The sequence below is a fragment of the Rutilus rutilus genome, assembly GCF_951802725.1.
Source record: "Rutilus rutilus genome assembly, chromosome: 16".
NCBI lineage: Eukaryota > Metazoa > Chordata > Actinopteri > Cypriniformes > Leuciscidae > Rutilus > Rutilus rutilus.
Genome location: NC_140224.1, coordinates 5,445,796 through 5,473,178, shown reverse-complemented (window position 1 = coordinate 5,473,178; position 27,383 = coordinate 5,445,796). Strand labels below are relative to the sequence as shown.

At 39.4% G+C, this 27,383-nt stretch overlaps 1 protein-coding gene across 2 annotated transcripts; it reads right to left on the bottom strand.

The window, feature by feature from the left end:
* Positions 1 to 1,436: 1,436 nt before the first annotated feature.
* On the bottom strand, positions 1,437 to 26,890 carry kansl1a (KAT8 regulatory NSL complex subunit 1a). Of its 2 annotated transcripts, none has more exons than XR_014630057.1 (14): positions 26,444 to 26,890; positions 21,953 to 23,343; positions 10,554 to 10,695; positions 10,215 to 10,369; positions 9,602 to 9,737; positions 9,324 to 9,495; positions 7,762 to 7,962; positions 7,510 to 7,677; positions 6,518 to 6,648; positions 5,333 to 5,551; positions 5,195 to 5,252; positions 4,988 to 5,100; positions 4,659 to 4,911; positions 1,437 to 2,713 (listed from the first exon to the last, which is right to left on the bottom strand). XR_014630057.1 is itself a non-coding variant. In XM_084433529.1 (14 exons), the coding sequence occupies exons 2-14, from the start codon at positions 23,293 to 23,295 to the stop codon at positions 2,561 to 2,563; spliced, it is 3,144 nt and encodes a 1,047-aa protein (XP_084289655.1). In that variant the 5' UTR covers positions 23,296 to 23,343; positions 26,444 to 26,890; the 3' UTR covers positions 1,437 to 2,560. The 2 variants fall into 2 exon arrangements, 1 of the variants encoding a protein (XP_084289655.1); XM_084433529.1 differs by having other exon boundaries at positions 5,333 to 5,451.
* Between the last annotated feature and the right edge of the window lie 493 nt (positions 26,891 to 27,383).

Sequence of the window (27,383 nt, the reverse complement as noted above, 5' to 3'; positions counted from 1 at the left end):
CGTTATGGCCCCGTAGAAGCAATTTTTGTAAAAATAGGCTAACGATTGCGTCATAACCACGCGACTCTCTGTCGCACAGTAGAGAATTACCGTATGGACAGGAGGAGAAGCTCGCGGGCAATCGGGGGGACGTGGAGGCAAAGTGACAAAATAATTAATCAGAATACTTAAAAGTGTCTCCTGCTCCTAGCTCATGAACACCTCCTACTCACACTCTCCGTCTCTGCAAGTTTCGGAAGGGAATGATTCAGATTTCTCTTGGCACAGCTACTAGAAGACAGACGGGTTGCTCACGTCACATCTACGTCGTCAAGCTCAGTTTGAGTCTGCGCAGTACGCTCGACCCCCAGGAAGTAAGAGCTTCTAATTGACTTCACTTGTCTACGTTGAATCCAATGGGGTCGCGGTGTCCAGTTTATATACTGTCTATGTGTTCAGCCAGTGGTCTGTGGGCATGACGTCTGAGGCCCTGTCCCAAACATAGACAGTAAAAGAAATGGACACAGCGACCCCATTGGATTCAACGGAGACAAGTGAAGTCAATTAGAAGCTCTTACTTCCTGGGGGTCGAGCGTACTGCGCAGACTCAAACTGAGCTTGACGACGTAGATGTGACGTGAGCAACCCGTCTGTCTTCTAGTAGCTGTGCCAAGAGAAATCTGAATCATTCCCTTCCGAAACTTGCAGAGACGGAGAGTGTGAGTAGGAGGTGTTCATGAGCTAGGAGCAGGAGACACTTTTAAGTATTCTGATTAATTATTTTGTCACTTTGCCTCCACGTCCCCCCGATTGCCCGCGAGCTTCTCCTCCTGTCCATACGGTAATTCTCTACTGTGCGACAGAGAGTCGCGTGGTTATGACGCAATCGTTAGCCTATTTTTACAAAAATTGCTTCTACGGGGCCATAACGTAAGCTACAAGGTAATGGAGCCTTTTATACATTGTTGTATTTCTTTAGAAATAAATAATGGACAAATGGAGTCTTTAAACGCCTCAGATGTAAAGTTATTCGCTGTCAAAGTGACGCCAAAATGAATGGGAGTCAATGGAATGCTAACAGCAGGTGGGGGTCCGCTAATCAATGGCGGCGCCCGGGGAAGCTTCAGTTTCTGGCTGATAGATTACCCCCCTGGTCCCAAATGGCACACTTCATGCGCTTTCGGTCTTGTGGACTTACAATAGTGATCGCGCTTGTATGTGTTAAGTCAATGAGACCGTTGGCTGTCCCATTTATTTTAAGTGATCTAGTGATCAAAAGCAGTGTTACATCACGAAAGTGTGGACTTGTAGGAAGACCTCGAGTGTTTAGGGACAGTGGGCCTGAGGCTGAGACAATAATGGATTCTACTGGCCTTTGTCGTGTCGGAATCATTTCCGGGTAAATGCTGATTCATGTTGACAGCGTGACATCAAACAAATGAGACGTACAATCTGAATGGAGTTTGATTTGATTTAATGGTACTATTTACAAAAGGGTGTTTTTCTTTTTCTTTTTTCTGCAAATGATTTAACTTCTGAAACAGTCCAAATTACAATGAAACCTGTCTCAAATAGCTATGAAGAGAAAGACACATCAAAGAAATAAAAAAAGACATTGTGATTGTATGAAAAAGAAAGAGACAGGGCCACCACAATAATGTCCAGTTGCATAGCAAGTAGATTCTCGAAGGGGCGACAGTGCTGAGTAAGAACACTAATATGGGGTCACATAAACATTGACTAAGTGAAGGAAAAACAGACACCTTGCTAACACAAGATTCCGTAAAACTCCATAACCTGAGAAGGGCAGGTCTGCGTGAAACATCTGGCTCCTTTACGAAGGAATACAAAGTACAATCTCAACAGATGATGTAGAAAGATCCAGGAACATTTAAGGACCGAAGTGTCAGATCTAAACTAATGTGCACTAAAGGCTTTGTTTTGCAGAGCTTGCGATTTTTCCATTACATTGTGATACATGATGTCATGAACATTAGCATGCTCCAAATGCTGGTGGGAAATTGTTAAAAAGAAAGAGAAAAGGGGGGAGGGTCGAGGAAGAGAACAAGATATTGACGCCCTGTGAAGTGCTTTTTAACTGAGGAGAATATCTCTGCTTGGTGCACGACCATCAACTGAGAATAATGCGGCAAGTATTTTTGTCAGGTTTTGGTTTTTCACTTCACAAAACATGAATACATTTATAACAAGTCAGCAGAGAGGCACCCTTTGGTCAAGCCCTCTTTAAGTCTGCTACACAGTGCACTACATAGTGTTCACCTGACAGGTTAGAATACCACACTAAGTCCCAATGATATATTTAGCTGACTATGAAAACATTTATGGAAACGACTTTCATACATCTCATTTACATTTTTCTTTCATTTTTCAGGTTTAGCTTTACTATGTTCGGTAATATTCACTAAAAACTGTGAAAATAATTGGCTGATGTTTGAATATCAAACAACAGAAGTCCCGACAGAATCTTTTTTTTCTTTTTCTTTTTTTTTCTGATTAGTACGAGTTTTTTTCTCAATTAATGCCATAGGAGGTGTGGTTTTAAGGTTTAATGAGTTCGTCGTCACGGCGAGGAGGCGTCACTCTCTGACTCCGCCCTGCAGTGGGCGTCGGCTCTGATGACAGTGGGAAAGCTCAGTTGATCCTTGTCCATCTCAGGCTCCACAACTGGGTCCTCAGGCAAAGGAAAACTCCTGAGTTCCCAGGGCTGGACCGTCTGCCAGGAAAACACGCAGAGCGTCAAGAACAGCATATGAGATCGAATCAATGGGCAAATCTATTTTCAGCGCCTCTCACACGGTTTTTCAGCACCCTTGGTTCTGCAAGTGTTTTTTCCATGCATTTTCTCCATAGGCATTTTAAAAAAAAAGTCAAGAGTCATAAGTCTTGAATCAAAACTAATAGCTAAAATATAAACGGCACTATATACACTACGGTTCAAAAGTTTGAGGTCAGTAACACTTAAAAAAAAAAGAAATTCATATATTACATTATAAATGTCTTTACTGTCACTTTTGATCAATGTTACAGAAGTTTTCTATTTGAAATAAATGCTGTTCTTTTAAACTTTAAGAATCCTGAAAGGATCACGGTTTCCTGCTAAAATATGAGAAGCACAATGTTTTCAACATTGATAATAATCAGAAACGATTCTTCAGCAGCAAATCATCATATTGGAATGATTTCTGAAGGATCATGTGACACTGAAGACTAGAGCAGCCTTTCTCAAACTTTTTTCCGTCAGGGCACCTTTCAAAAGTGCATAAAATCTCAAGGCACCCCAGTGTAAAATATAATTTAAAAACACTGCATAACCCAAATGTAATGCAAATTATATATATATATATATATATATATATATATTTATATATTTATATATATATAAAATGAATTTACAATTTTATTAATCCGTTCATATGTTTAACCCTTTCACACGTAAATTTAAAATATTCTGGTTGACCCCCCAGCGTGAGTTTTTCAAGGTGACCGTTATTCAGAATGTGTCACTTCATGGTTTCCATGGTGACGCGTCATTGCCTGTCACGTGACACACCGCAGCAACAACAGAGCTGAATGAATGATGATCTGCTTTTATGTCATTTTTCCTTTTTTATTCAAAATATTCACAAATTTGTTAGATATGGCATGAAATATCTGATATTCCGATTGTCAAATATATGCAAGTGGAAGTGTTTTGTTTTTTGAACACCTTTATAACGATCGCGTTAGTTGAGCTGTATGCGCGATGGGCGCCGCCATGTTAGTTTGTGCCGCAGATGCAGTTCAGAGAATCGGATCTGTTGGATTTACAACAAGTGAATTCATCCACTTCTCCCGAAATACATAAAAGTAAGTGGCAGGTGAACTGGGAGAAGAACAGAGTAAACTTTAAAGTTACTTACACAATGTGTATCTGATATGAATAAAACTAATTATAATGGAAAGGATTATTATTGCCTCTTCCTTTGACATCAGTGTGTATTTTACAAACTCTAAATGTATTGTTTTTCAGTACTTATGTCTGAAACCTAAAACAAACATTATGTGGATGAAAACACTGAAAAGTTGTGATATATGACAGCTCTGAGCGCGCCTGTCTCTGGCTCAGCTCCAGCCAACGCGCGAAAGCACATTTGAATTTAGCAGTTGATCACGTCATGCACTGACCGTTCTAATCACACCGGTGCTCCAGGGACCAGCCTAGACTGATCACACCGGTGTGGTCGTACGTGCGAAAGGGTTAAAAAGAAGAAGAATGTATTTATGTAAATTCAAATATATTTATATATGAAATGTCCGAATTTTTTTTTTTTTTTTTTTTTTTTACCTACGAATTTTTTTGGCGGCACCCCTGACACAGTCAGGGGGCACCCCAGTGTGCCGCGGCACCCACTTTGAGAAAGGCTGGACTAGAGTAATGATGCTTTGATCACAGGACTAAATCAATAATTTTTTTTAAAGGAGTTTGTTTTGTTGAGACAAACTCCAGAAAGATTTGGATTATTTTTTTACTGTTGCAATAGAATAATCCAGATTAAATTAGGCTGTTCTTTAGAAAGCAGAATGTACACCAAAAGAGTATTTCTCACTTTATAAGCATTTTTCTATGGAGGATGATTTCTAAACTACTGAGCACAGTAGAAGTGACGTGTGTATGTTACCTTCTCTTCAAAGGTGCAGTCTGAAGTGGAGCCGCACGTGTCTTCGCTGTACAGCAGTCTGTGTGTGTCTCTGGTGTACGGTGTGTGTGCGTCCCGCGAGCAAGGCGTGTCGGGGCTGGGTGGGCTCAGGGGTGACGTCACGGGCCCGTAGTCCTGCAGCAGGTGGAAGTGACTTGCGTCCGGGGAAGAGGGCTGGGAAGGGTTCGTTCCGACTATTGATGGTGTCGTTCGCCCGTCCAGGGATTTATAGGACCTGAGGAACGATATGGTTAACTATTAACTCAAAAGCAGGAAAACCTTTCTTTGGTAAAATCAAGCAGGACAAGCACCTGCTGCATCTCCTCTTGGCGGGTGCGAGAGCCGTCCATCGCCAGCGAGAACGTTCCTGGTCCTCACACGGCTGGTGGTGTTTCGAGAACATGGCATCTGAAAGGTCCTCCACCTACACGGAGGAATCATTAGGTGACATCGCTAATAAGGATCGACAATAGCTTGATTTGGAAATGCTTGAAGAGAAAAAAAGATGGATGTTTTACCGGAATGTTATCGTCTTCCTCTGCCAGTGGTTGGGCTAAGGTGTCCACTTCTCTCCATCTGAAAAACAGAGTAGACATTATATAATGTATAACAGATATTATAATGTGGATTACATTGTGAGCGACTTGGAGACACACCTGGGTGTGAGGATTTCCTTGTACTGAAGTTTCTCCACTCTGGTGGTGGCGGCCACTGACATGGGAATGACGATGTTGTTGATGTCAAACGGACTCTCGCCTCTTCTCCTCCGTATGGGCTGTAGAAAAGAACAAAAATGCAAGTAATAAATGAAACATGATCACAGCTACTCTGTACCTTAAATCCACACTGGAAATTGGTGGCAACACTGGCTCGGTCTGATGTTTCACAGTTGAAAAGGAAACGGATGAGACAGAAAAACAACGATTTACTAGAGACGCAAGTATACGCTTAACATTCACATCAAAACTGAAGTGTACAACAACACTGCTCACTACAAATGTATCCGCAGAATTAAATTTGAGGCTTTCAAAGACCATTTTTAAGGCCTGCACAAATAAAATGATTATTCTGTGCATCCAGTACAAACCCATATATTCAATTAATAGTTAGAATACTCAAGGCACGTTTTATTCAATAATACATATGCACTGAAATTATACATCAAACCAATTAGAGGTCAACCAATACTGTATTTTACTGAAATGATGATAATCTGTTTAACTAAAGGCAATAGAAAGATTATTGAGCTGATACTAATACAATCTATTAATGTCCTTAGTCATTTCTTCCTGTGACATTGCGGCCCAGAAAGAAGCCACAAGAGTTTGTGTTGAATGAAATGCCAGATGCTGTATATTGTGTAACCAAAATATCAATAATATCCAGAAAAAAAAAGGTTTTATGCATAATTCAGGGCTTTTAACATGACACAAGCCTGAAATACTCTGGGAATATTGGTTTGAAATACAATATCAATGCTTTATTACTTCCAGCTGCTCATTGAAAAAGATTAGTGAGATAAAATATGCACTACACAATCACCTACAACGTATTACAATATATACATCAGAACGTGCAGAAGAAGGTTCAAATTTAAACCATCGCTATAGTATTTTTCTGTCCCTAAATTTAAGCCCTCTTAAAATCATAATTAAGACTTAAATTCATTTAGATTTATTTTGTACATTTTTCTCTCTCGCTTTCCCCCCCGATAGTATAGTGGCAAGAAAGGGGGACGGGATCGGAAAGGACCACAAGCTGGGTTTCGTATTCTGAATGTCGCCCAAAGTTTGAATTGTGCCAAGCTCCAGAGTGCTATCGGCTGTAAATAATGAACGTACCACACTGTTTCCCAGAGGAGTGCTGCTCTCAACGGGGAGGGAGAGCTGTCTGGTCAAGGGACTGGTGTTGGAGGAGTGAAGGCTGGACAGAGACGGACATGGACTGCCTGCATCCATCATCACTTTTGGTGCTATATGAGAGAAGGAAATATATACACACAAATAAGACACTGATATGTGCTTATTAAACATTTCATTTCAAAACTGTAATCGTTTTAGTTTAATTGTACAGGTGCATTTTTTAGCCCTGTATCTTTAATTTAATTTTGATACCATTTTTGCCCCGAGCCCCCATTAATTGATGTTAATGTGTACACGCCATTCAACTGAAATGAGATTGCCGGTGGTTGCGTATGGATGAAGTAAAAGTATTAATTAGAAATGGACTATTTAAAGGGGTCCTATTATGTTTATGTTTTTTCAACGTTCTTTAGTGTGTAATGATGCTGTTTGAGCATGAAAAAGGTCTGCAAAGTTACAAAGTCACTTCAAAGGGAGTCAGTATATCAGTAATATCAGTAAGGACTGTTTCTGAACTTCCTGAAACGCCTCTATTGTAAGCCTTCAGTTTTCTGGGAACAAACATGTCACAATATTCCTCATTTAAATAATTCCCGGCCAAGGCATACACAAAAACATGGAGCAATGCCTGGTTGATTTGCGTTAGTAGTGTGTTGTGATATTGATAAGTGGAGTGACATTTTCACATGCTCGTAGCGGTTGACCATTCACAATACTAGTATAGCCAACCAATCAGAGCACATTGAGCTTTTTGGAAGATAGGAACTAAACAGAGTGTTACTGACAGACTGGGAAGGGAGGAGCTGCAACAATGTCAAATATGTGGGGAAAAAAGTGTTTTTTAAACATTCAGGCATGAAAGCCTATTCTAGTAGAGCCCAAAAATAAAATCAAGACTTTAAAAAGGGGCATAATAGCACCACTTTAGGACATATTTGGAGTCATTTTTGTATGGAGGGCAGTGCACTCACAGTCTGCTCTGTCCAGTGAGAGCTCTCTGACTCTCTTCCTGCTGTGACTCCGGACCAGCACACGATCCGCCCTGCAGGGTGTGAGTGTGTCCGGCTTTGGGACACATGAGATGTTGTCCACCTGCTGCCTGTGCAGCTTCTCCAACCTGCTCTTGTGACGGGCCAATCCTGACAGAGAGAGAGAGAATTAAAAGTGAATTACTTTGGCCAGTTTGTCGCAGACTGTGAGAATCAACATGTTTGTGTACTTACGGACTGCGGCCGCATGCGAATTTGACAGTCTGAATTTGTGTTTAGAGAGGAAGGATGATGACGATGATGATGATGATGGTGGTGGTGTGATGGAGAGCTTGTGTTTGAGAGAGATCTTCTTCGGCGGTTTGATCCTGTCAAAGGGACGAGTCTGCCAATGAGACCTCAACACCTTCTGCAACTGTAAGCTGAGAGCCAAGTCTGAGAGACCAACCAGAGGAAGAAGAAGAAAGAGTTAAGACAGAATTCTTACAATTAATGATATTTATCACATCTAGGGCCCTGTTTACACCTGGTTTTAAGATGCGTTTTGGTCGATCGGATCACAAAAGAAATCAGAACAGAAGTGGTTGAAAGTAGACAAAAGAGACGGATTAACACCAGGTGTACACGGGTATGTGTCTGCCTCGTTTACTTGTGATCCGATAGACCAAAACACATCTTAATACCAGGAGTAAACAGGGCCTAGGACTGCACCAACTAATTAATCAAACTGATAAACTGTGGATCGTGAATTTCTGGCAAAGAGAACACATTAAAGTGCATAAAAAATGTTCAGGCTTGGTAAATTCTTTAAAATGTTTTTTTTTTTTGTGACTTCAGTCACATGGGTAATTGTTTTATTTATAGAGATTTATACATCAAATCTGAATACATCTGAATAAATAAGCTTTCCATTGATGCATTGTGTGTTAGGATAGGACAATATTGTCCGAGATAGCCTACAACTATTTGTAAATCTGGAAACTGAGGGCGTAAAAAAAAAAAAAAAATCATCGCAACTTTTAGAAAATTGCCTTTAAAGTTGTCCATTTATGTTCACGATTGTGCTGCATTCACTCACAAAAATAAATGTTTTATATATTTACGGTAGGAAATTAAAACAAGTAATAAAAACTCAGTGAGTGTTTTAGCGCAATTTTCTCACGTCATGGGATCACAACACTCAAAATTCAATTTTTGAAGCATAAAGGAACGTTTTTTGATCAAATCTTTTTTTCTAATATTATTGTAAATTTTAGAAGCTATCGATTGCAATTTGTTTCAACTCGATAGCTATTATGGTTGCCGAGAAATTTGCAAAAAACGGAATTTTTTCTGGAATTTCCAGGAAATCCAAAATCTTTTCCTGGATTTTTTTTGTGCGTTCCCGAGATTAGACCTTCCTTAACATAATGCCGAAAACCCGAAGTCTCTAGGTGGTTTGGTTGAGGAGTAGATAGAAGTGCAAGATTGGTGCGCACAGACAGAACGAACAGAAATCATGAGTTAACAATCGCAATTTTGTCCGGTGGAAAATTGCGCTAAAAATATCTTCATGGAACATCTTTACTTAAGAGCCTAATGATTTTTGGCATAAAAGAAAAATCTATCATTTTGCCCATACAATGTATTGTTGGCTATTGCCACAAATATGCCCGTGCGACTTATGACTGGTAAAATGTTTTTAAAATATTTTATTTCACTACACACACACATGTGTAATCTATATATAGTGATTTTAAATCATTTAAAATGGTTTTATTAATATATGTGTGTGTATGTGTGTGTCTACATCTCACCCGATTGCATGGACAGAACGGGGTGGATGCTGTGGTCTTGATGTGCAACTCTCTCCAGCAGAGGGCAACCATAAGGTAAGTCTGCTTTGGAGAGGGGACGAGCAATCCCACACATGACACACAAACCATTGACCTCACATCCTAGTGGAGGTGAAAACGACGCTCTCTGAACCTGATAAGAGGAGGAAACTCACTTCAGATACACTTTAAAATAAGCCAAAAAAGGTTCTCCTGGAATAATTAATACATTCATTTATACCACCAAGCTTCACACACACCTTGCCATTGAGATTGTGGAAAGTGTTTGGGTGGATTAAACGTCGTCTTCTGCAGGTCACCAGCGGGCGTGTTCGTGCGGATGTAGAGCTGCTGTCCAGACTCGAAGGACACGTGTCGGACATTTCTGCCACGCTACTGAAATCAGAAAATGTAAAATGCAGTTTTTGCCAAGCTAATGGATAATATGACATTGTGATACAAGACACCACTGCATTTACCCTGTCTGGGTTTATTCTGCAATAATGGCTGGTTAATAATGTTCATTTAAAGTTATATAATAATGTAATAAAGTTTTTAGGGCCTATTTATATTAGATGCCTAGATGTATTTACATCTAAAAAGGAGCTGTTAGGCATGTACTTAAAGTATAAAATGTGTGTGTGTGTATATATATATATATATATATATATATATATATATACACATATATGGTGCTGCTGTAATGTGTTTAATCTAATCTACAATGATTAATTTAAATGTTAGTACATAGTTAGTTAAAGACAATAAAAACTGGGTCCAGTTATAATAATGTGTTAGCATATGGTAACAACTAAAAAGTAAATTCAAATATTTACTCCAACACAATATGAAATATTAGCATTTTGTCCAAACCTAAAAGAGATGTCGTTTTCAGATGTGTCTGTCAAACGAGACTGGGATTCTGTGAAATTCTGGGATGTTGGTGAGGTCAGGACATTCTTATTAGCCTCCATTATATTTATGGTTCTCTGGCAGGAAGGGGCGGAGTCTCCCAGCTCCACAGGACCCTGCAGAGAGCATGTGAAAAATAAAAAAAACTACTACTTTATACAGCTAAATAAACAGATATTTCCATTAAACTAATTCCCAACATTCGTGACACTGGATAAAAATTTTTTTTTCTTATAACACAAACACTTTCTATCTCTCACACACACACACACACACAGCAGATATCAAGCGTCTGCTAACCTTGCTGGCGCGCAGTTGGCGGTAGATGTCGACCTGCTGTCGGATGCGGTACTCCAGGTCTGATATCTGAGCCTGCAGCCATGTCCAGTGACTGATGATGGTGGCTCTTTCCCTGGCAAACCGCCCTTCTGCTCTTCTCCATCTGCGAGAGAGAAGTGAACAATCCAGTTAAACACGTTTTAAGTTAGACATTTAGTTGTTTAGCTAACTAGGAGAGTCGTCAGAGGGTTAGTTCACATGGTCTGTTTACTTCAGTGAGTAGGAACTGCCTGTGACGACTCGGATAAAACAAACAGGAAACCCTTTAAATTATTCTCTGTAATGTTTCCAGCCCCGATGGTCCAGATTACAGACATTAATCAATCATTTTGACTGTAATAATGATGCATAACACATAGAGGGCACTGTTAAACACATTCAGCACAGACACCCACTTACAGATGCCACAATACTGTTCATCCCTTTTTTTAAATACAGTCATAGTCTTTATGTCACAGCCCTGCAAAACAACACTTGCCACCTTAAATTTCAACCACTTCCTTTGCAACCAAGAGATGGCAGAAAATGGAAATAACATAAGACAAGGGGTAGACAATAAGACCAAAATATATCACAATACGAGTATTTTTTTCACAATAACCATATATATATATATATATATATCATGATATAGTTATTTTTATTGTAAATAAGGTTATGATGCCAAAATTCTACACAAACCTAGCCTAACTAATGTAAGTTCAAGCTTACCAAAGACAAGTAAACAGTCAGAAATATAATCAAAATAAAGAACCTAAATCACAAGCAATAAGACAAATAAATACAACAAAATAAAGATAAAAATGAAATGAGAGTGGTCTATCGAACATTCGTAATCTAGTCATAGTGCAGGAATAAATACTACAGAAATTGTGTAGTCTTCATGGTCTGAACTGAATACACAATGATTCTTACTGAAGTTTTATGATGGATAGATGCACTTTTATCATGGATAGATGCACTTTTATGACGGATAGATGCACTTTTATGATGGATAGATGCACTTTTATCATGAATAGATGCACTTTTATGACGGATAGATGCACTTTTATGACGGATAGATGCACTTTTATCATGGATAGATGCACTTTTATGACGGATAGATGCACTTTTATCATGGATAGATGCACTTTTATCATGGATAAATGCACTTTTATGACGGATAGATGCACTTTTATCATGGATAGATGCACTTTTATCATGGATAGATGCACTTTTATCATGGATAGATGCACTTTTATGACGGATAGATGCACTTTTATCATGGATGCACTTTTATCATGGATAGATGCACTTTTATGACGGATAGATGCACTTTTATCATGGATAGATGCACTTTTATGACGGATAGATGCACTTTTATCATGGATAGATGCACTTTTATGACGGATAGATGCACTTTTATCATGGATAGATGCACTTTTATCATGGATAGATGCACTTTTATCATGGATAGATGCACTTTGATCATGGATAGATGCACTTTTATGACGGATAGATGCACTTTTATCATGGATAGATGCACTTTTATCATGGATAGATGCACTTTTATGACGGATAGATGCACTTTTATCATGAATAGATGCACTTTTATGACGGATAGATGCACTTTTATGACGGATAGATGCACTTTTATCATGGATAGATGCACTTTTATGACGGATAGATGCACTTTTATCATGGATAGATGCACTTTTATCATGGATAGATGCACTTTTATGACGGATAGATGCACTTTTATCATGGATAGATGCACTTTTATCATGGATAGATGCACTTTTATGACGGATAGATGCACTTTTATCATGGATAGATGCACTTTTATCATGGATAGATGCACTTTTATGATGGATAGATGCACTTTTATCATGGATAGATGCACTTTTATCATGGATAGATGCACTTTTATGACGGATAGATGCACTTTTATCATGGATAGATGCACTTTTATGACGGATAGATGCACTTTTATCATGAATAGATGCACTTTTATTTATTCAGTCAAGAGCAGAGTGATTTTATATTTTTCTTTTGTTGTTGTTTGGTTAACGTTAAAGAGACAGCAACACGTATATGAGGCTTCTGTCACTTTGAGACCCTAAAATACACAGATCCAATATACCGGTACACATCCCAACTGTTTATGACTGTTCATGTGAATACTCGCCAAAACGGCCATTTTCATAACCAGTGAAATACTCACAAAGATAAGCACAATAAACAGCGAAGAAGACAAATTCATAACTTACACTGTGTGAAAAAACGTCTGCCAGATCGGCATGCAAGTGCCAAATTGAATTCTGTTTGAATTTATCTTATTGTGCTTGAATGGTCTAAACTGGCAAGGCTTTAAAAAATGAAAATGGCGACGCAACACTGCAGTCATGTGAGCGTAACCGCACTAGATGATAATCCAAAATTTCATTCTTTTAACCATTTTTTGTGTGCATCAACCCATTTATATAACATTATAACATTATTACAACCCATGATTTGCCATTGCTAGTTGGAGGGTTTAATAGCTTAGGGGGAGGTCAAGTCATTGGGCAAAAATCTGTGTAGTGTGAGATAGTCAACATTTGAAAGAGAACGTTCTCGAGCAAGGTGTATGGCTAGTATTGTGACTACAAACATGACACTGGCTGTCCATGCTGGTCTATCAGGGTTTCATGACTCTCCTGTAGTGTGATCGGTACACTCCTACACAAAAGAACACCAGCATCTCATGGTAAATGTCCCTCTCAGCACATTCCCACTGCTTAATGCCTCAGTATGAGCACCGCCTCATACGGTCATATTTGCCCACGTGGAATCCGGCAACTCGCTGTAAGAAAGATAAATGGAGTGGAAATTTACATGTGCACTGTTGAGCCCTGTGAACCACCAGCACACACGGGATTATCAAAAATATTACTCTGTTCTGACCTGAGGTCGAATGGTTTTGTAGAATGACTATTTAATGACTGTAGATTTTTTCTCCTCACAAAATCCATCAATTTAAACTCAAATCAACATTTAACATCTAGGCCTATTTATTTAATGAATTAACATGTAAAAAAAAAAAAAAAATTGGGATGATGTACAGTCAGATGATCACAAAACATTTATTTTGTGTTAATGATCAACTGACTGTACATTATCACTTCCATGTTGCATCATTTCAAAAGCCAGGCCTACATTGAGTCCTGCTACGAATAAAGAGACTGAATTATTCATGCTTATTGACTGCAGCCCATTTAAAAGGTGCCACACTAGGTGCCATGATTCAACCTATAATATGTCCAGAAGGTAAAATACACTCTGCTCCACTTTACTGCAACCCTACAAATTTCTTTTGTTTCAACTAATGCCGGGTTCAGACTACACGATATGAGCCTGATTAAATTTGGCACGATGCGTTTGACGTAGGGCAGGGGTGTCCAAACTCAGTCCTGGAGGGCCACTGTCCTGCAGAGTTTAGCTCCAACCCCAGGACTGAGTCTGGACACCCCTGACGTAGGGTGTCGAGGTGATTCGTAAATAACAATGGGCATTGGGACACAAGAATCAATTGTTTAATTATAGTGTGTCATAGTGGACAGAAAGACTAGCACGTTTCATTTTTTTTGGTCCTCCATAAGGGGTTCCTTCACATCTGTTTTGACAAATAGGCGCACAGAAGCTTTCAAACATGGTGGTATAAGAAAAGAGAGCCGATGGTAGTGGTGCTGCTAGGTGGAATTGTTAATATTGTTAGCTATGGCAACAATACTCCTGCATTCATGATTTAGGTTCTCTCGAGGGACGACCACGACAGAGTGAAAAAAGATAAATGATGACGAACAATAGCGGAGGCACTACAGCAACCCGGTGAGCAGCGGAATTAGCATTAAGCTAACACGCAGCTTCGGTAGCCATTGTTTGTAGCTTCGACGACATCACGCGCGCCATTAAAGACAGAAAATGATGATTGGTCGGGAAGCAATGTGTAGTCTGACGTTTCTTGTCCACGACACAAATTTATGAGTCAAGATTGCATAATCATAATCATCAAACTGTTTTATCTGGAGGCCTGTTACTCATACAGATCCAGGGTTACACTGTATTTTAGGTTAAAGCGAGAATGAAAGCAGACTATTTTAACAGACAAAAACATTGAGGCTACACAAACCGGCATAAGAGGTCAAGCCGAGATGGATCGGTCTTCTATTGGTCATACATCTTCCCATGTACAAATTTGCTGTCAATGTTCACAAAACTTGAACTTTGGAACGCAGCGAAACTCGCTTTCCTGTCCCCTGCATTTACATGCATATGAATGGAAGTCAAAGGAACGAAAAGTGTAGCGTGATTGCCCCTTTAACCGTGATTATTCACTATATAACAATTGCTCGATTGTTGTCATTGGTCGATCTACTCTTCCACACATGGACGTGTGCGTTTGGACGACGGGGAGGGCAACAACAAAGGAGTCGTCCTCCCTCGCTGTGCCTGCTGTGAAGTGAATCATCTCGTAATTGTGTTTCATAAATCACATTGGGCTGATGGAGGGAGTACAAAGACAGAGTCATTTAGCATGAATGTTCTCCTGCCTTTGTTCTTGGATTTCAGACTGTGAGACAAAGAGACTGGATGAACCAAAACACAGATAAATACCAGCTGGCTCATCAAACTGTTTTATATGGAGGCCTGTCTGTTATTTTTCACTCGTACAGATCCAGGGTTACACTGTATTTTAGGTTAAAGCGAGAATGAAAGCAGTTATAACAAGGAGGGATGAATTTCTGCTCTGTAACTAGTGAGTCTAGTGAGCTTTTCTGCTGCTATAGGCGGTTGCCCTTTAAGGAGTTTGCTAACGGAAATAAAACCTGAATAAAAGACTTTCAAGTGAGTTTTAAAATTGCATCTTGCAAAGCTAACACAAAAAACTGGGCTAAAATAGTCCATTTTAAAATTGCATCTTGCAAAGCTAACACAAAAACTGGGCTAAAATAGTCCATTTTAAAATTGCACAGAATTATTAACTAATACATTTTCATTGATAATCAAGTATATTTTCACTTTGTCTGTATTGTTATTGAGCTCTGCGCAGTGCATTCTGGAATGTGATTTTATAAAGAAATCTAAAGCTTGAGGAATACAGAATCAGTTTTGACGTGAATGCTTAGCGTACGCGATAGAGCCGCACGATTAATAATTAAAAAGATCACAATCTCGATTCAAACACCCATGCAATTTTATTCCTAAATGTCAATGATTCAGATATTTCGATTAAACCTTTAAAAATCACAGAGGAACATTAAAATCTGTGTTCACGCTGTCGCTGCGCTGACCCAGAGGAAGCAGTTATCATAGGTATGAAACCGCTTCAGTCTTTTCAACCAAACGTATCAATAATTCTTAAGTCTTACAATAATTCATATCATCACATTTAGGGATGGGAACGACACGGGATTTGGGAAATCGACTGTCGAGGCCCATGTGTCGACTTTTTGTCGGATTGTCGGCCTTTTTTTTTATTTTCTTTTTTAAAGAGCAGCAGCAATGCGGAGGGTGGAAAATATTCTACATCAGGGTCCGAAATTAACACCCGCCAAGCGCCAAATGCGGGTAGATTTTCTGTTTGGCGAGTAAATCTCAAAAGGCTATCCGCCACACTGGCGGGTGAATGTTCATAACAAAATATGAAATTTTAAGCGCGCACGCACGAGCAGAGAGAGAGAGCGAGTCCCGGCCGCGCGCGCGCGCACTCACCATTCAGAGCGGTCAAGCTTCCCCGTACTTTTTGACAAGCGTCCTTGACAGGGCGGCCAGAGCTTCTTTGCAGCTCAAGTCGGCGGCGGTGTGTACGTACCTACAGTTAACGCTCTTTCTGTTGACGGCGCTGAGGAAAAAGCTCCCGCCACTGTAAGAAGCTGTCGCCGCCCATTTGTGTCCTCCTCCTGCGCACCCATCAAAGCCGTGCAGAACGTCTTCAGCACTCGCGGATCGTGCATATTTCCGCTGCTGCTTCTGTTTACACACCATGGTCGTTCTTTTCTCGAGAAAAGGAGTTATCTCATAGCGTTTGCAACGCAATACTCGTTCCCTTATCTCTCAGGGAACCGAGGTTAAAGTAACCGAGGAAATGTAATAAATTAAAAGCCAAAAAAAAAAAAAAAAAATGCAATTTGGAAATCCCACAAGCCCCGCCCCCTCGACATGTCGACACTCTATTTTTTTTGTCGAGTGGAGCATGTGTCGAATGTCGGTCGTTTTGTCGAGAAAAAGTCCCATCCCTAATCACATTGTTACTGGGATAAACGTTTATAGTTCAGATATAAGCACTAATATCGAATAAATCACCTTTTGAAACCAACTCAACACTTTAAATTTGGATTGTATCAATTACACCAGTAGCTGGCGACAAGTGATTGTAAAAAATGATTTGTCATTGAATTATTCAAGAGATTCGTTCGCTGATTCATCCAGTAATGAAAAAGTGAAGTCTTCAGGAGAGAGTCATTGAATCATTCATTCAAAACTGATTTTTTTTTAATAATTAATAATAAAAAAATTTGAATAGACTGTTTTGTTTAGTAGTCTATTCCACATCAAGAGATAATCGTGATCTCTATTTTAAACAAAGTACTAGTACGCATACAGCTGAATGTGTACATGAGCTGAACATTTGCGAACACAGGCCCTCGACACACACACACACACACTAAACAATGTCTAAAATATTTATATTATAACGTTATGAGCAATACAAATCTATTTGTACTAGTTTAAACAAGACTTGCAAGACTATCTTTTTAAGAGCTCCTTGCAGTTTTCTGTCAAAAAAGATAAACGGTTTAACATTTGAAAATGAAGGAATTAAGACAGAAATAAATATTATTATTGTAATTTTACATTTGTAATGTAAATTTAAATTATTATTATTAAAATCATTTTCCAGTAAAATATTGTAAAAGTAATAATTATTATTTTGTAATTTTATTTAGAAATGTTTAGCTATATTATTTAGTATAGTCAAAATTATAACAATAATATTTCAAATGATTTATATAGCCATTTTGAAAATCATAACTCAACTAAACTTGCAAATCAAACCAACTAAAAAGCACAGCAAACCAGGAATATTTTTGATTGCATTTTAAATTGCAATCAACTTTTTCCCCCGATTTTTTTTCCCTTCAAATCGTGCAGTCCTAACTGTAAGCATAGGTTTGTAGAACGAGGGCTATATATATATATATATATATAACAAATCTGAAAAAAAATTAAGCATCGGGGTCAAAAGCACAGCTGTAATATTTGAGTAATGACGCAAAAACATGCACAAGGACGAAAGCAAGAATGGAACAGATGGATGGAGAGAAAGAAAGAGGGGATAAAAAGAAAAGAATGTGAGGTGGTTAGGCTTGGCAGAGAAATGCAGAGGAATTATGGGGGGGAAATGGTGAAAAGGGGTGGAGGAATGCAAGTGGAAAAAGAGAGCGTCTGAAAAAGTGAGAGAGGAAAAAGTTACGTAACACGAGTGGGCTCGGCTCAGACAGCGGGAATGGGAGGAGAACATGACAGACAACAGAGAAGGAGGATTCTACAATGAGAGAGATAAAGACATGACAGAAAGAACAGAAAAAAAAAGGAAAATCATAAAAGCCCTGACAAAATGACGCGTGTTTATGATGGGTTACATTTCCAAACATCACATCCCCAAAAGATATATCAGCTCCTGTCAAAGGCCAACAGCAGATTTGTGGATGTAAGACTAATTTGTAAATCTATTTTCATAAATGTAGACACAATACCAATAAACATGACAGCCACAAAGTTTATCTGGATCGCAACACAAACACAAACAAATACACTGATACTCGTCTTTATCAGAACAAAAAAAGGCTTGTCTTTTTCTCACATTTATGTGTGAATCTCGTGACAAGAGTATGTGGGGTTATATTTCACAACCACTCAATTTCTTTATACACCATAAATGAAATCATGCAATACAGTATTTCTGTAGGCCTGCATGGGGGAAAATGTCATATTGCGACTATTGAGGTCAATATTGCGATTGCGATATAATAAACAAATGGTTTCAAGAGTCAACTTGTTTGGTTCTCAGGTAAAATGCTACACAGATTAGTGATAGTGCTGAAATGTGTATTTCTCAACTCAAACTAGCAACAACAACTAAACATCTTTGCATTACTGCAAACTTGTTATTGTCTCAATAGTACAATAGTATAAAATAAATGTCATATATTTACATGTGCCCTTGCTGTCTAACAGGTAGGGTGTACACAGAAATTGAACAAAGTTATCACAGTCTCCACTGCATAAATTATAAATTAAATATAGAATAATCCTTATTGAAGCTACAAAAGATCTTTATTTAATAGCAGTGAGTAATTTTATCTGTTCCCTTTGTTCTTTGATTAACTGACATAAAGTTGTATTGGCTGCTGTCCCTTTAAGAGCAGCCGCGGGTCCCACACGCGACTCATTCTCTCACAACTCTTCACGTTCATCATAAGACTGCTCTTATGTTATGAAGATACTCAACAAAACGGACATTTTGGTATAATTGCGTGTGTTATTGTTCGTTCAAGCGTGAAAGAGAACTGTATTCTGGCGTGCAGTCTGTGCGCACGATACACTGCAGTCCGGACATTCACAGGCAGCGCGTAATTGATAACAATTAACGGATGCTGTGTTGATTGCGTTCAATATTTTATCAATATTTAATCAAATATAACGTTGACAGCATCATCAGCGGCATTTTGCGTCATATAATCGCATTCAGATTCAGATTCAACTTTATTGTCATTGCACAAGTACAACCTGTGCAACGAAATAGAGTGCATTATATTATTATAGTGCATGCATAGGCTTGACATCGCGATTACGATATGATTAATCGTGTAGTACTAACGTTATATTTCTGTATGAAAATGTTGTTCCAAACCTGTATGATGTTCTTTCTTCTGCATCTGACAAACAGTTTTGGTGACCAATGACTTCCATTGTATGGACAAAAAAAACCCCTAAAAAAACAGACTTTTTTCTAAATAATTTTGTTCCACAGAAGAAACAAAAAAAGTAATCCTGGTTTGGAACGACATGAGGGTGAGTAAATGATGGCAATTTTCATTTTTTGGGTGAACTATCCCTTTAAATCATAATGACCACAAACTTTATGTAAAATATGCAAAAAGTTAGGCTAGCCTATTTCTTTCTTTTTGATTTTGAAGTGAAACATGACCTGGGCATATCTTTGTGAGATTCACCCACACTATTATCAACATAAGCCAATAAACATTCCACCATCTGTCAACATACTCAAAAGAAAATAGACAACTTTTTTTTTTTTTTTGGTTAGCAATTTTTCAGTAAATGGAAGATTGAAAAAAAAAAAAAACCCATCTCTGTAGAGCACTAAACAGCATTCACTTCAGCTCTTGGTGGATTAAAGTGGTCTTTAATTGCAGTGATAGTAAATCTACCATTTGCATAGCAGCTGTGTTCCATTAAAAGCTTCCAATTATAAGTGTGGGTGTTTGGGATCAATGTCCTTGGATGTACAAAGTTTAAATTCATCTTGATTTAACTGCAGTCAGAGGTCAACAAGCAGCAGTTCCTCATACTCCAATTTCCCAACCGTCACACTGTGATGTCAAAAGCATGTGCCCAGACAGATTAGTCAGAGAACGTTGCTTGCAAATGATGAAACGGCAATGAAAATCAACAACCATGAGAACAAACACTTATTTAGAGCAGGATCATCATGCGTTCAGCCAGCAAACACACACCAGGAACAGATTCAGGCACATGTGATCATGCTGTTTAGTGAAACTGGGGCATGTTTCAGTGAGTTCAAATTTAACATCTAAAAATCTGCATTCACGGATGCCTGGTTATTTAGGTCAAAGGTGTAAAGCCAACTCTTTAGCAAGCTGCTAAACGGCTCCTTTTAAAACAGCTTCCATTAATAAAACAACTTAAAAAAAAACGAACATCGGTTTCAATCCGCTTCCTACGTTAATTCCCTAAATATTTAATCAGATAAAATATGATCAAAATTAATCTAAATGCTCATTGGGCTGATCTGCAAAGCAACAGGATTTGAGCACCAATATTTAAAAAAAATATATATATATAAATATTTCCCAATTTTCCAACACAACTGGTCTGAAATGTGTGTGCTTCTGTTAGGCAGAGCTCACAATACCAAAACTGTTATTCTGTGCTCTTTTCTGTATATGCATAAGAAAACAGGAAGTATGAACAAAAATTACACATGAAAGTGAAACAGCTAGAAAAACTTATTCATCACCTGTGGTTTTACTTTGATTTCAATACTAACACAAACATCAGGGTTCTCCGTTTCACCCCCTCTATTTTCACCTACGATGAACCAGACTCTCCCTCGGGGGCCGAGCAGGAAATTTAACCTTGCTTAAGTTTCCAAACAAGTCCACAGCCGAGGAGGACAGCCCAAATGACTTCAGACTAGACTCAGTCCATTATGACAACAAGATCTATGATCTCACTGTACAAACAAGGTCGGAGGGGAAATTAACAGTGACTCTCCACAAGGTTCAGGGCATGAACACACAGGCCTACAGTCACAAACATGCCCCCACGCTCCCTTGGGACTCCCGTGAACAGCCCACATGCTTTGTGATAGCAATGAAGTTACAATGGTTTGATGAGACTAATTCAAAAGGTGCGTCGTAATTCACTTACTTGTGCACTGTTTTATAACGTTTAATAGAATAACTAGTGTATAACTAGTGTGTTCAGACTGAAAATTCCCAAAAGAAAAAATGCACATGAAACTGAAAAAAATAACATGTGGAATGATGGACACTTTATGCACTTAACAAATCGCAGCTGTTCTTATGTAGCGCATTTATAAAATGAATACACTAGAGAACACAGTACGTCATTTGGGACACAACTAACAGCCTTGTTCCAAAGGAAATTCAAGAGGGACTAGTGACGTGGATCAGTGAAAAATCCAGGAATGCAAAAGAATGTCACAAGTCAAATTCATTAAACACCTAAAAAGCTGATTATAATCAAAAATCAGTTTCAAAACCGCATATGTACGCAGAACGAAACAAGGGGGCTCACTTGGTTTTTAGAACAGAGCCTTTTACTAGGATTTTTCCTTCAGTGTTGTGACGTACATCTGAGTGCAACGTATTATCGAAAAGAAACAATGTAGGGCATGGACTTGGTTGTTGATTGTATTTTGAGAGGTGTGGGCGAGACTCTAAAGTAAAATGAATGGTTCACAATAAGATCTACAACACGCATAGGGTGAAATTTCCATTTCATGCTGACTTTAAAAGTAGGCTCTTTCTGAAAACAAACATTTGACTTACAGTTTAATATGACACTGGTCCACATCCACCCTGACAAGCTCCTCCTCCTCGACGTCGCTCTCTCCTCCTGAACTGCTCTCTGTGGCGTCCGAGTCAAACTGAGTCTCCGTCGCGAGCAAATGTGTGGTGCCGCTGAGATGCAGTCGCTCCAGTTCCGAGGCCACCCTGCCACCCTTCAAAAACCGACTCAAATTATGTGCGTGCGTGTCCACAGAAGCACGAGGCCCTCTCCATGCCCCTGGCTCCGCCCTACGGCTAGCTGTCGGGGTCAGAGTGCGCTCCAGAAACCCAGAGAGTTGCTGTTTGAAATGCCGCTCCACCTGTTTGGCCTGCACCACCTGCAGACGCTTGCGCAGACGCAGCAGGCGGCTTTCGATGTCCGTTTGCCTGTGTTGGCTCTGTTGAACCCGATCCCTGAGCAGAGCCTCCAGGTTGGGTGTCGGCAGGGTTGAGTCGTCGCGGACTGGGGACGAGCTAAGGGACGAGGGACAGTTGTCAAAGCCAACAATATTGCTACTGTTTGCTTCGACAACCATTCCACCAACGGGACTCTCCAGTTCTGCTTTAACCTCAGACAAAGCAGTGAGCTCCCTATGTGATGACACACCTTGAATGCTTGGTGTCAAATTCTGTTGTGGCTTCACATCACCGTTCTGTCCGCTGGCTGTGAAGGTACCGACGGACTTTGAGGACACGGATAACAGCGCTTCCCCGTTGGTGGAAGGCTGGTTGCTGTCTCCGTTCACTGTGGCCACACTGCCTTTCTCAGCCACGGCAGCACTAGGTACGGCCACTTTCTTAGAGAGTCCGTTCACAGGCACCATGGTACTCCCAGCTCCGCCACCGTTGACAAGGCTCTTCAGTTGTCCTCCAGTCAGCTCGAGGGCGTGACGCTTTCGCAGCAAGAAGTCGCTGCCGGCAGCAGCGCTAGGGAATATGGAGCCGCTCAGCAGGCCGTGGCTCTTTAGCACCGACTGCTTGAGGACACCTTGCAGCTTCAGTGACTCCTTGACTTTGATGGACGAGGGCAATGATGTGACATCAGAGCACAAGTACGGTGCCAGTTTGCCCAGAGATGGGGCTTTCGACAGGGGATCCTGCTCCTGACCCTTGACGTTGTGGTAATGGGTGAAGTTCTGTCCGTCGTCGGCGTTGACGTGACACTTGCCGTTGCTGTGGGCGCCGGCAGAGTCCGAGACGGAGTCGGAGATGAGGATGTTGCTGGCGTTGCTGTTATTCTCTGTGCTGCCGGGGGACAGGGTGGACGAGGGAGAGGCGAGTTTGAAGCGGATGTGGCGGGCTTCGGCTGGGGCGTCAGTCAGAGCGGGCGCCATCGCAGCCATGCAGCCTGCACCTCCAAACCTTCACTCCAGCCCACCTGCACAGCCTGGCTGCAAAGGAAGAACAACACATTTAGGAGGCCGCTAATATGCAGAATATTTTGAGACATAAATCACAAGAGTTGTTGATAACACTTTACTTAAAGCCTTTAATTATGATGCATTAATTGAGCCTCGTAATGAACCTTATGATGCATTGTATGGTCTCATGAATAACTGTATAAATTATAATACTATTCACTGAACACACCTTTAGAAAGTATGAGTAAAAACAATTTCAGATGTAACAAGAATCGGCAAATATCATAATGCATTTTACATTACAGTTATATATGAAAATATAATATACATTATAATGTATTGTACGTCAATGAATACCTTTGTAATGGATGCATTAAACAAAGTCATTAATCTTTAATAATGACCTGCTGGAGACACAAGCTATTTAAATAAGTCCACTTCATTTCTAAAACTTCACCAGAAAATACTCAAGCGGTTTGCAACTCATTGCACTTCTGTAATCTGCATATTTATGACTAAAAAAGGATATTCAATGAGTGGGTCTTGAATCTCCATTGAATTGTGTGACATTATTAACTACAAATTCTCATCCAGACGGTTTTCTTATAAGGCACAGAGCTTCAAGGCCTCATTTTGTGCCTGAAATTGTGGAGGCTTTCGTGAGTAATATACCTGAAACCCAATTGAGATTTTTTCCACCATTCCTAACCTAACTATTCATTAACATTTAATAATAACCTGCTGGTGAGACAAGCTATTTAGTCCACTCAATGTGTAATACTTAAAAGAATCGCGTAGAAAATAGTTTCCAACCCAATGCAGTTCTTTTATCTGCCTTGTTATGTTTGAAATAGTATATTTAATGGATATGACCTCCCCCCCAAAAAATGAATTGTATAAGGAGTTTTCCTATCTTAAAGGTTTTCTTACAACCGGACTTATTTTTAAGCCTCAGATTTCGGAGGCATTCATGAGGAAAATACCCGAAACACAACTGAGGCCTCTTTCCAATAGGCCTAGACCTAACAAGATTAGTTTTTGAAATAGGGAAATAGTTTTTGAGGGAAACACCTTGGAACAACATGCACTGTTGAACCATTCACAAACAAAACAACAAAATAACAGGAAAGTACATGAATTGGGTCAATTGTGGTGCCATTTTGGCTTTGAACTAAATTGTTAGTCTCAATACACCAGATAAATTAAAATAAATACAGGCCAGAAGATAACTAGAGATAACAGAGTGAATGAACACAAACAGGACTCTGTTTTATAAGCACTTCTTGAAATTGAATTTATTTGCCCTGATGCTCTTCACCTTAATAAACTCACGGACCTCAACAGAGAGGGGACCATTATCATAGTCATTAGTATGGAAAGACCTACTCTATTCAGGCTTATGTAAGAGCAAGCCTCCTCATTGTCCCCTCCCCTCCTCAGCAGACCATCTGTGTCAACGGAATTAGGGATATGCCTTTAGGCCTCAACAGATAAGAGACTATCTCTCCATGAGTACATGTAGAAGGTTCTGCTCATGAATTACTGCCTTACAAATACCATAACTCAACATTAGCATTATAACATTTCACTGCCAATAAAGCATGTCAGTGTTGCTTCATAATTAAATTAATAGCCTTTACGTTATCAAAGGAAGTACTGACATGACAAGAATTTTACTAATATGTCATGATATTACTTGGCAGCAGTCTCACATGAGAAGTACACTAAAAATAAGTTTTTTTTTTAAGTTAAGCTAGCTTTTATTCGATCTACCAGTGGTGACAAATGATATTTGTTTAAACAAATTACCAACTGCTGCAGATTTACACAAAAGCTGTTTATTTTCATGTGCCTCTCTCAGATATGCTTTGTAAGCACAAGCTAAAAGAAAAAAAAAAACAGTAAAAAAACAACAACAACGTTTAATAATATTATTAATAAAGCTAATATTTTTAGTAACTCGTTCAATTCCATGACATGGCATGAAATGGGCTGGTGGTCATGTGATGTCAACATGGTGGTGCCCATGAGGGGGCGACCCCGCGCTATGTAGAATTAAACCGTTTTTTCTAGAACACTGATGTTTTTAATAATATTTCTCAAAAGTGAACTTAAGTCATTTTTTTATTAGCAATAAATTACCGAGTGCACCTTTAATCTATAAACATTCAAACGAAACGCCGTGCCGTGTGTATTATCCGGCAGTTATCGCGTTTGAAGATCCTAACTAGGTTAATATGTCAATGTAGTAAACATGACAAATCCGGTTAAGGTTTAACAAAGGGAAGGGGCGAAGCGAGCGTACCTTAAAGAACCCACGAGTCTGTGTTCGCGCGAGTAATTTCAAATAAAATCAAATAAATGCGGGATTTTAGCATAACAAGCGAGCTCCTCCAGAAAAATAATACAGGAAATATAAGAATAATAAACACTTAAGATCACCATAAATAAGGAATGTGTATTACATTAAAGTTAAATTCGTTTATAAAAGTTCACACACGAATGCCTGTCTAGCTTATTACGACCAAAACGCACAAGTCTAATTTTCCGCTGAACACACCACATGAACATTCACACCACTTCCGTGCATAAATTAAATAGCATTTCAGCTTAGACTCGACGTAGATGCTCATAAAATACATTGTAAAGGGGCTAAAGTTGATTTTAATGCATGCCTGGATATCTCTCAAGCACCGTACAGTAAGCAGGGACATTAATACGGCCTTGATTACGTTATGCAAGTCATTTTAACCACCAATTTGAAAGAGAGCCGGCTTTAAACTGATAAGTTTAGTAGAAAAATGAGGCCGCGTGTTGTAGTAGCATCAAAAAAGGGGAGGATATATGCGTCCCGTGCACTTAAAATGGGAAATAAATAATACAAAAGAACACGTGCGAGTTTATTGCATGACAAAGTACTAGAGAGTAATCCGTTTTAAAGGAACAAGCGACCATGCGAGCTTTCAACGCCGCATAAATAAAACCGTACATATTGTTCTTGCAAATACAACAGTTAACGGTATAAAAGGAGTTAAACAGGAAGGTAAGATATGTGTGCAGGATTAGGTTTATGTAACATAAGTGTTGCTGCTCGAGATCGTCCACTAACAAAGAAAAAGGAGGAACCTACCACGTGACGGGCGCGCGATCCGAGGGAATTTCGGCAACTATTCCACCGACCTTTGGCTTTAATAGCACAATAATGTCACCAAAGCACAAAATAAGCCGTTTGGTCAGGCAACCCCGCCGCCTGTGCCATATCCGTGTCCGCTTCGTGAAAAACAACCCGGTTTCAGGACCCCTTTTCGTTATCGGCTCCGGAATCACGAAATGGGCGATACTAGACAACACCTTGCTGCTGCTGTCCCCTTCAGTGGATTATGGATAGCAAATATATATATTTTGTTGTATATTATGAATCGATTGTTTGCTCAGATACGAATTCTTTTCATATACGCCTTTATTTACAGATTTGAGGTGTCATAGACCACCGGTTTCGAGATCATTTTCTCATCGTTGGAGGGAGAAACGCACGAAAGATGGCGCCTCGTTCGTCTCCCTTGGATTTGAGCCTGACAAATACAGATGCAGAGCGTGTAGCGAGAGAAGCCTGTAGGCGGGAGACATTCTCACGCCCGCCGCTAGAGTGACCGCAGAGCCGCAGCGCAGCGACTGGCCACTAGAGGGGGACTGCGAGTGGACTGAGAAGGTTGTGTTTAGGAAAAACATGTGGTTTTTCAATGTTGTTTTTTTTGGTATGTGGTAGCCTATATATTTATTGTGGAAAACAGCGCAGAGACATTGAGTATGACAACAATACTCACAAGAAATAAAAACTATAAAGTACCGGTCAAGTTTGTAAACAGTACTATTGTTAATGTTTTTGAAAGAAGCCTCTTATGCTCCTCAAGCCTATATTTATTTGATCAAAAATTCTGGAAAAAACAGCAATATTGTGAAATATTATTAAAATGTAAAATTATGGTTTTCTATTTGAATATACTTTAAAATATAATTTATTTATGTAATGCAAAGCTGAATTTTCATCAGCCATTACTCGAGTCTTCAGT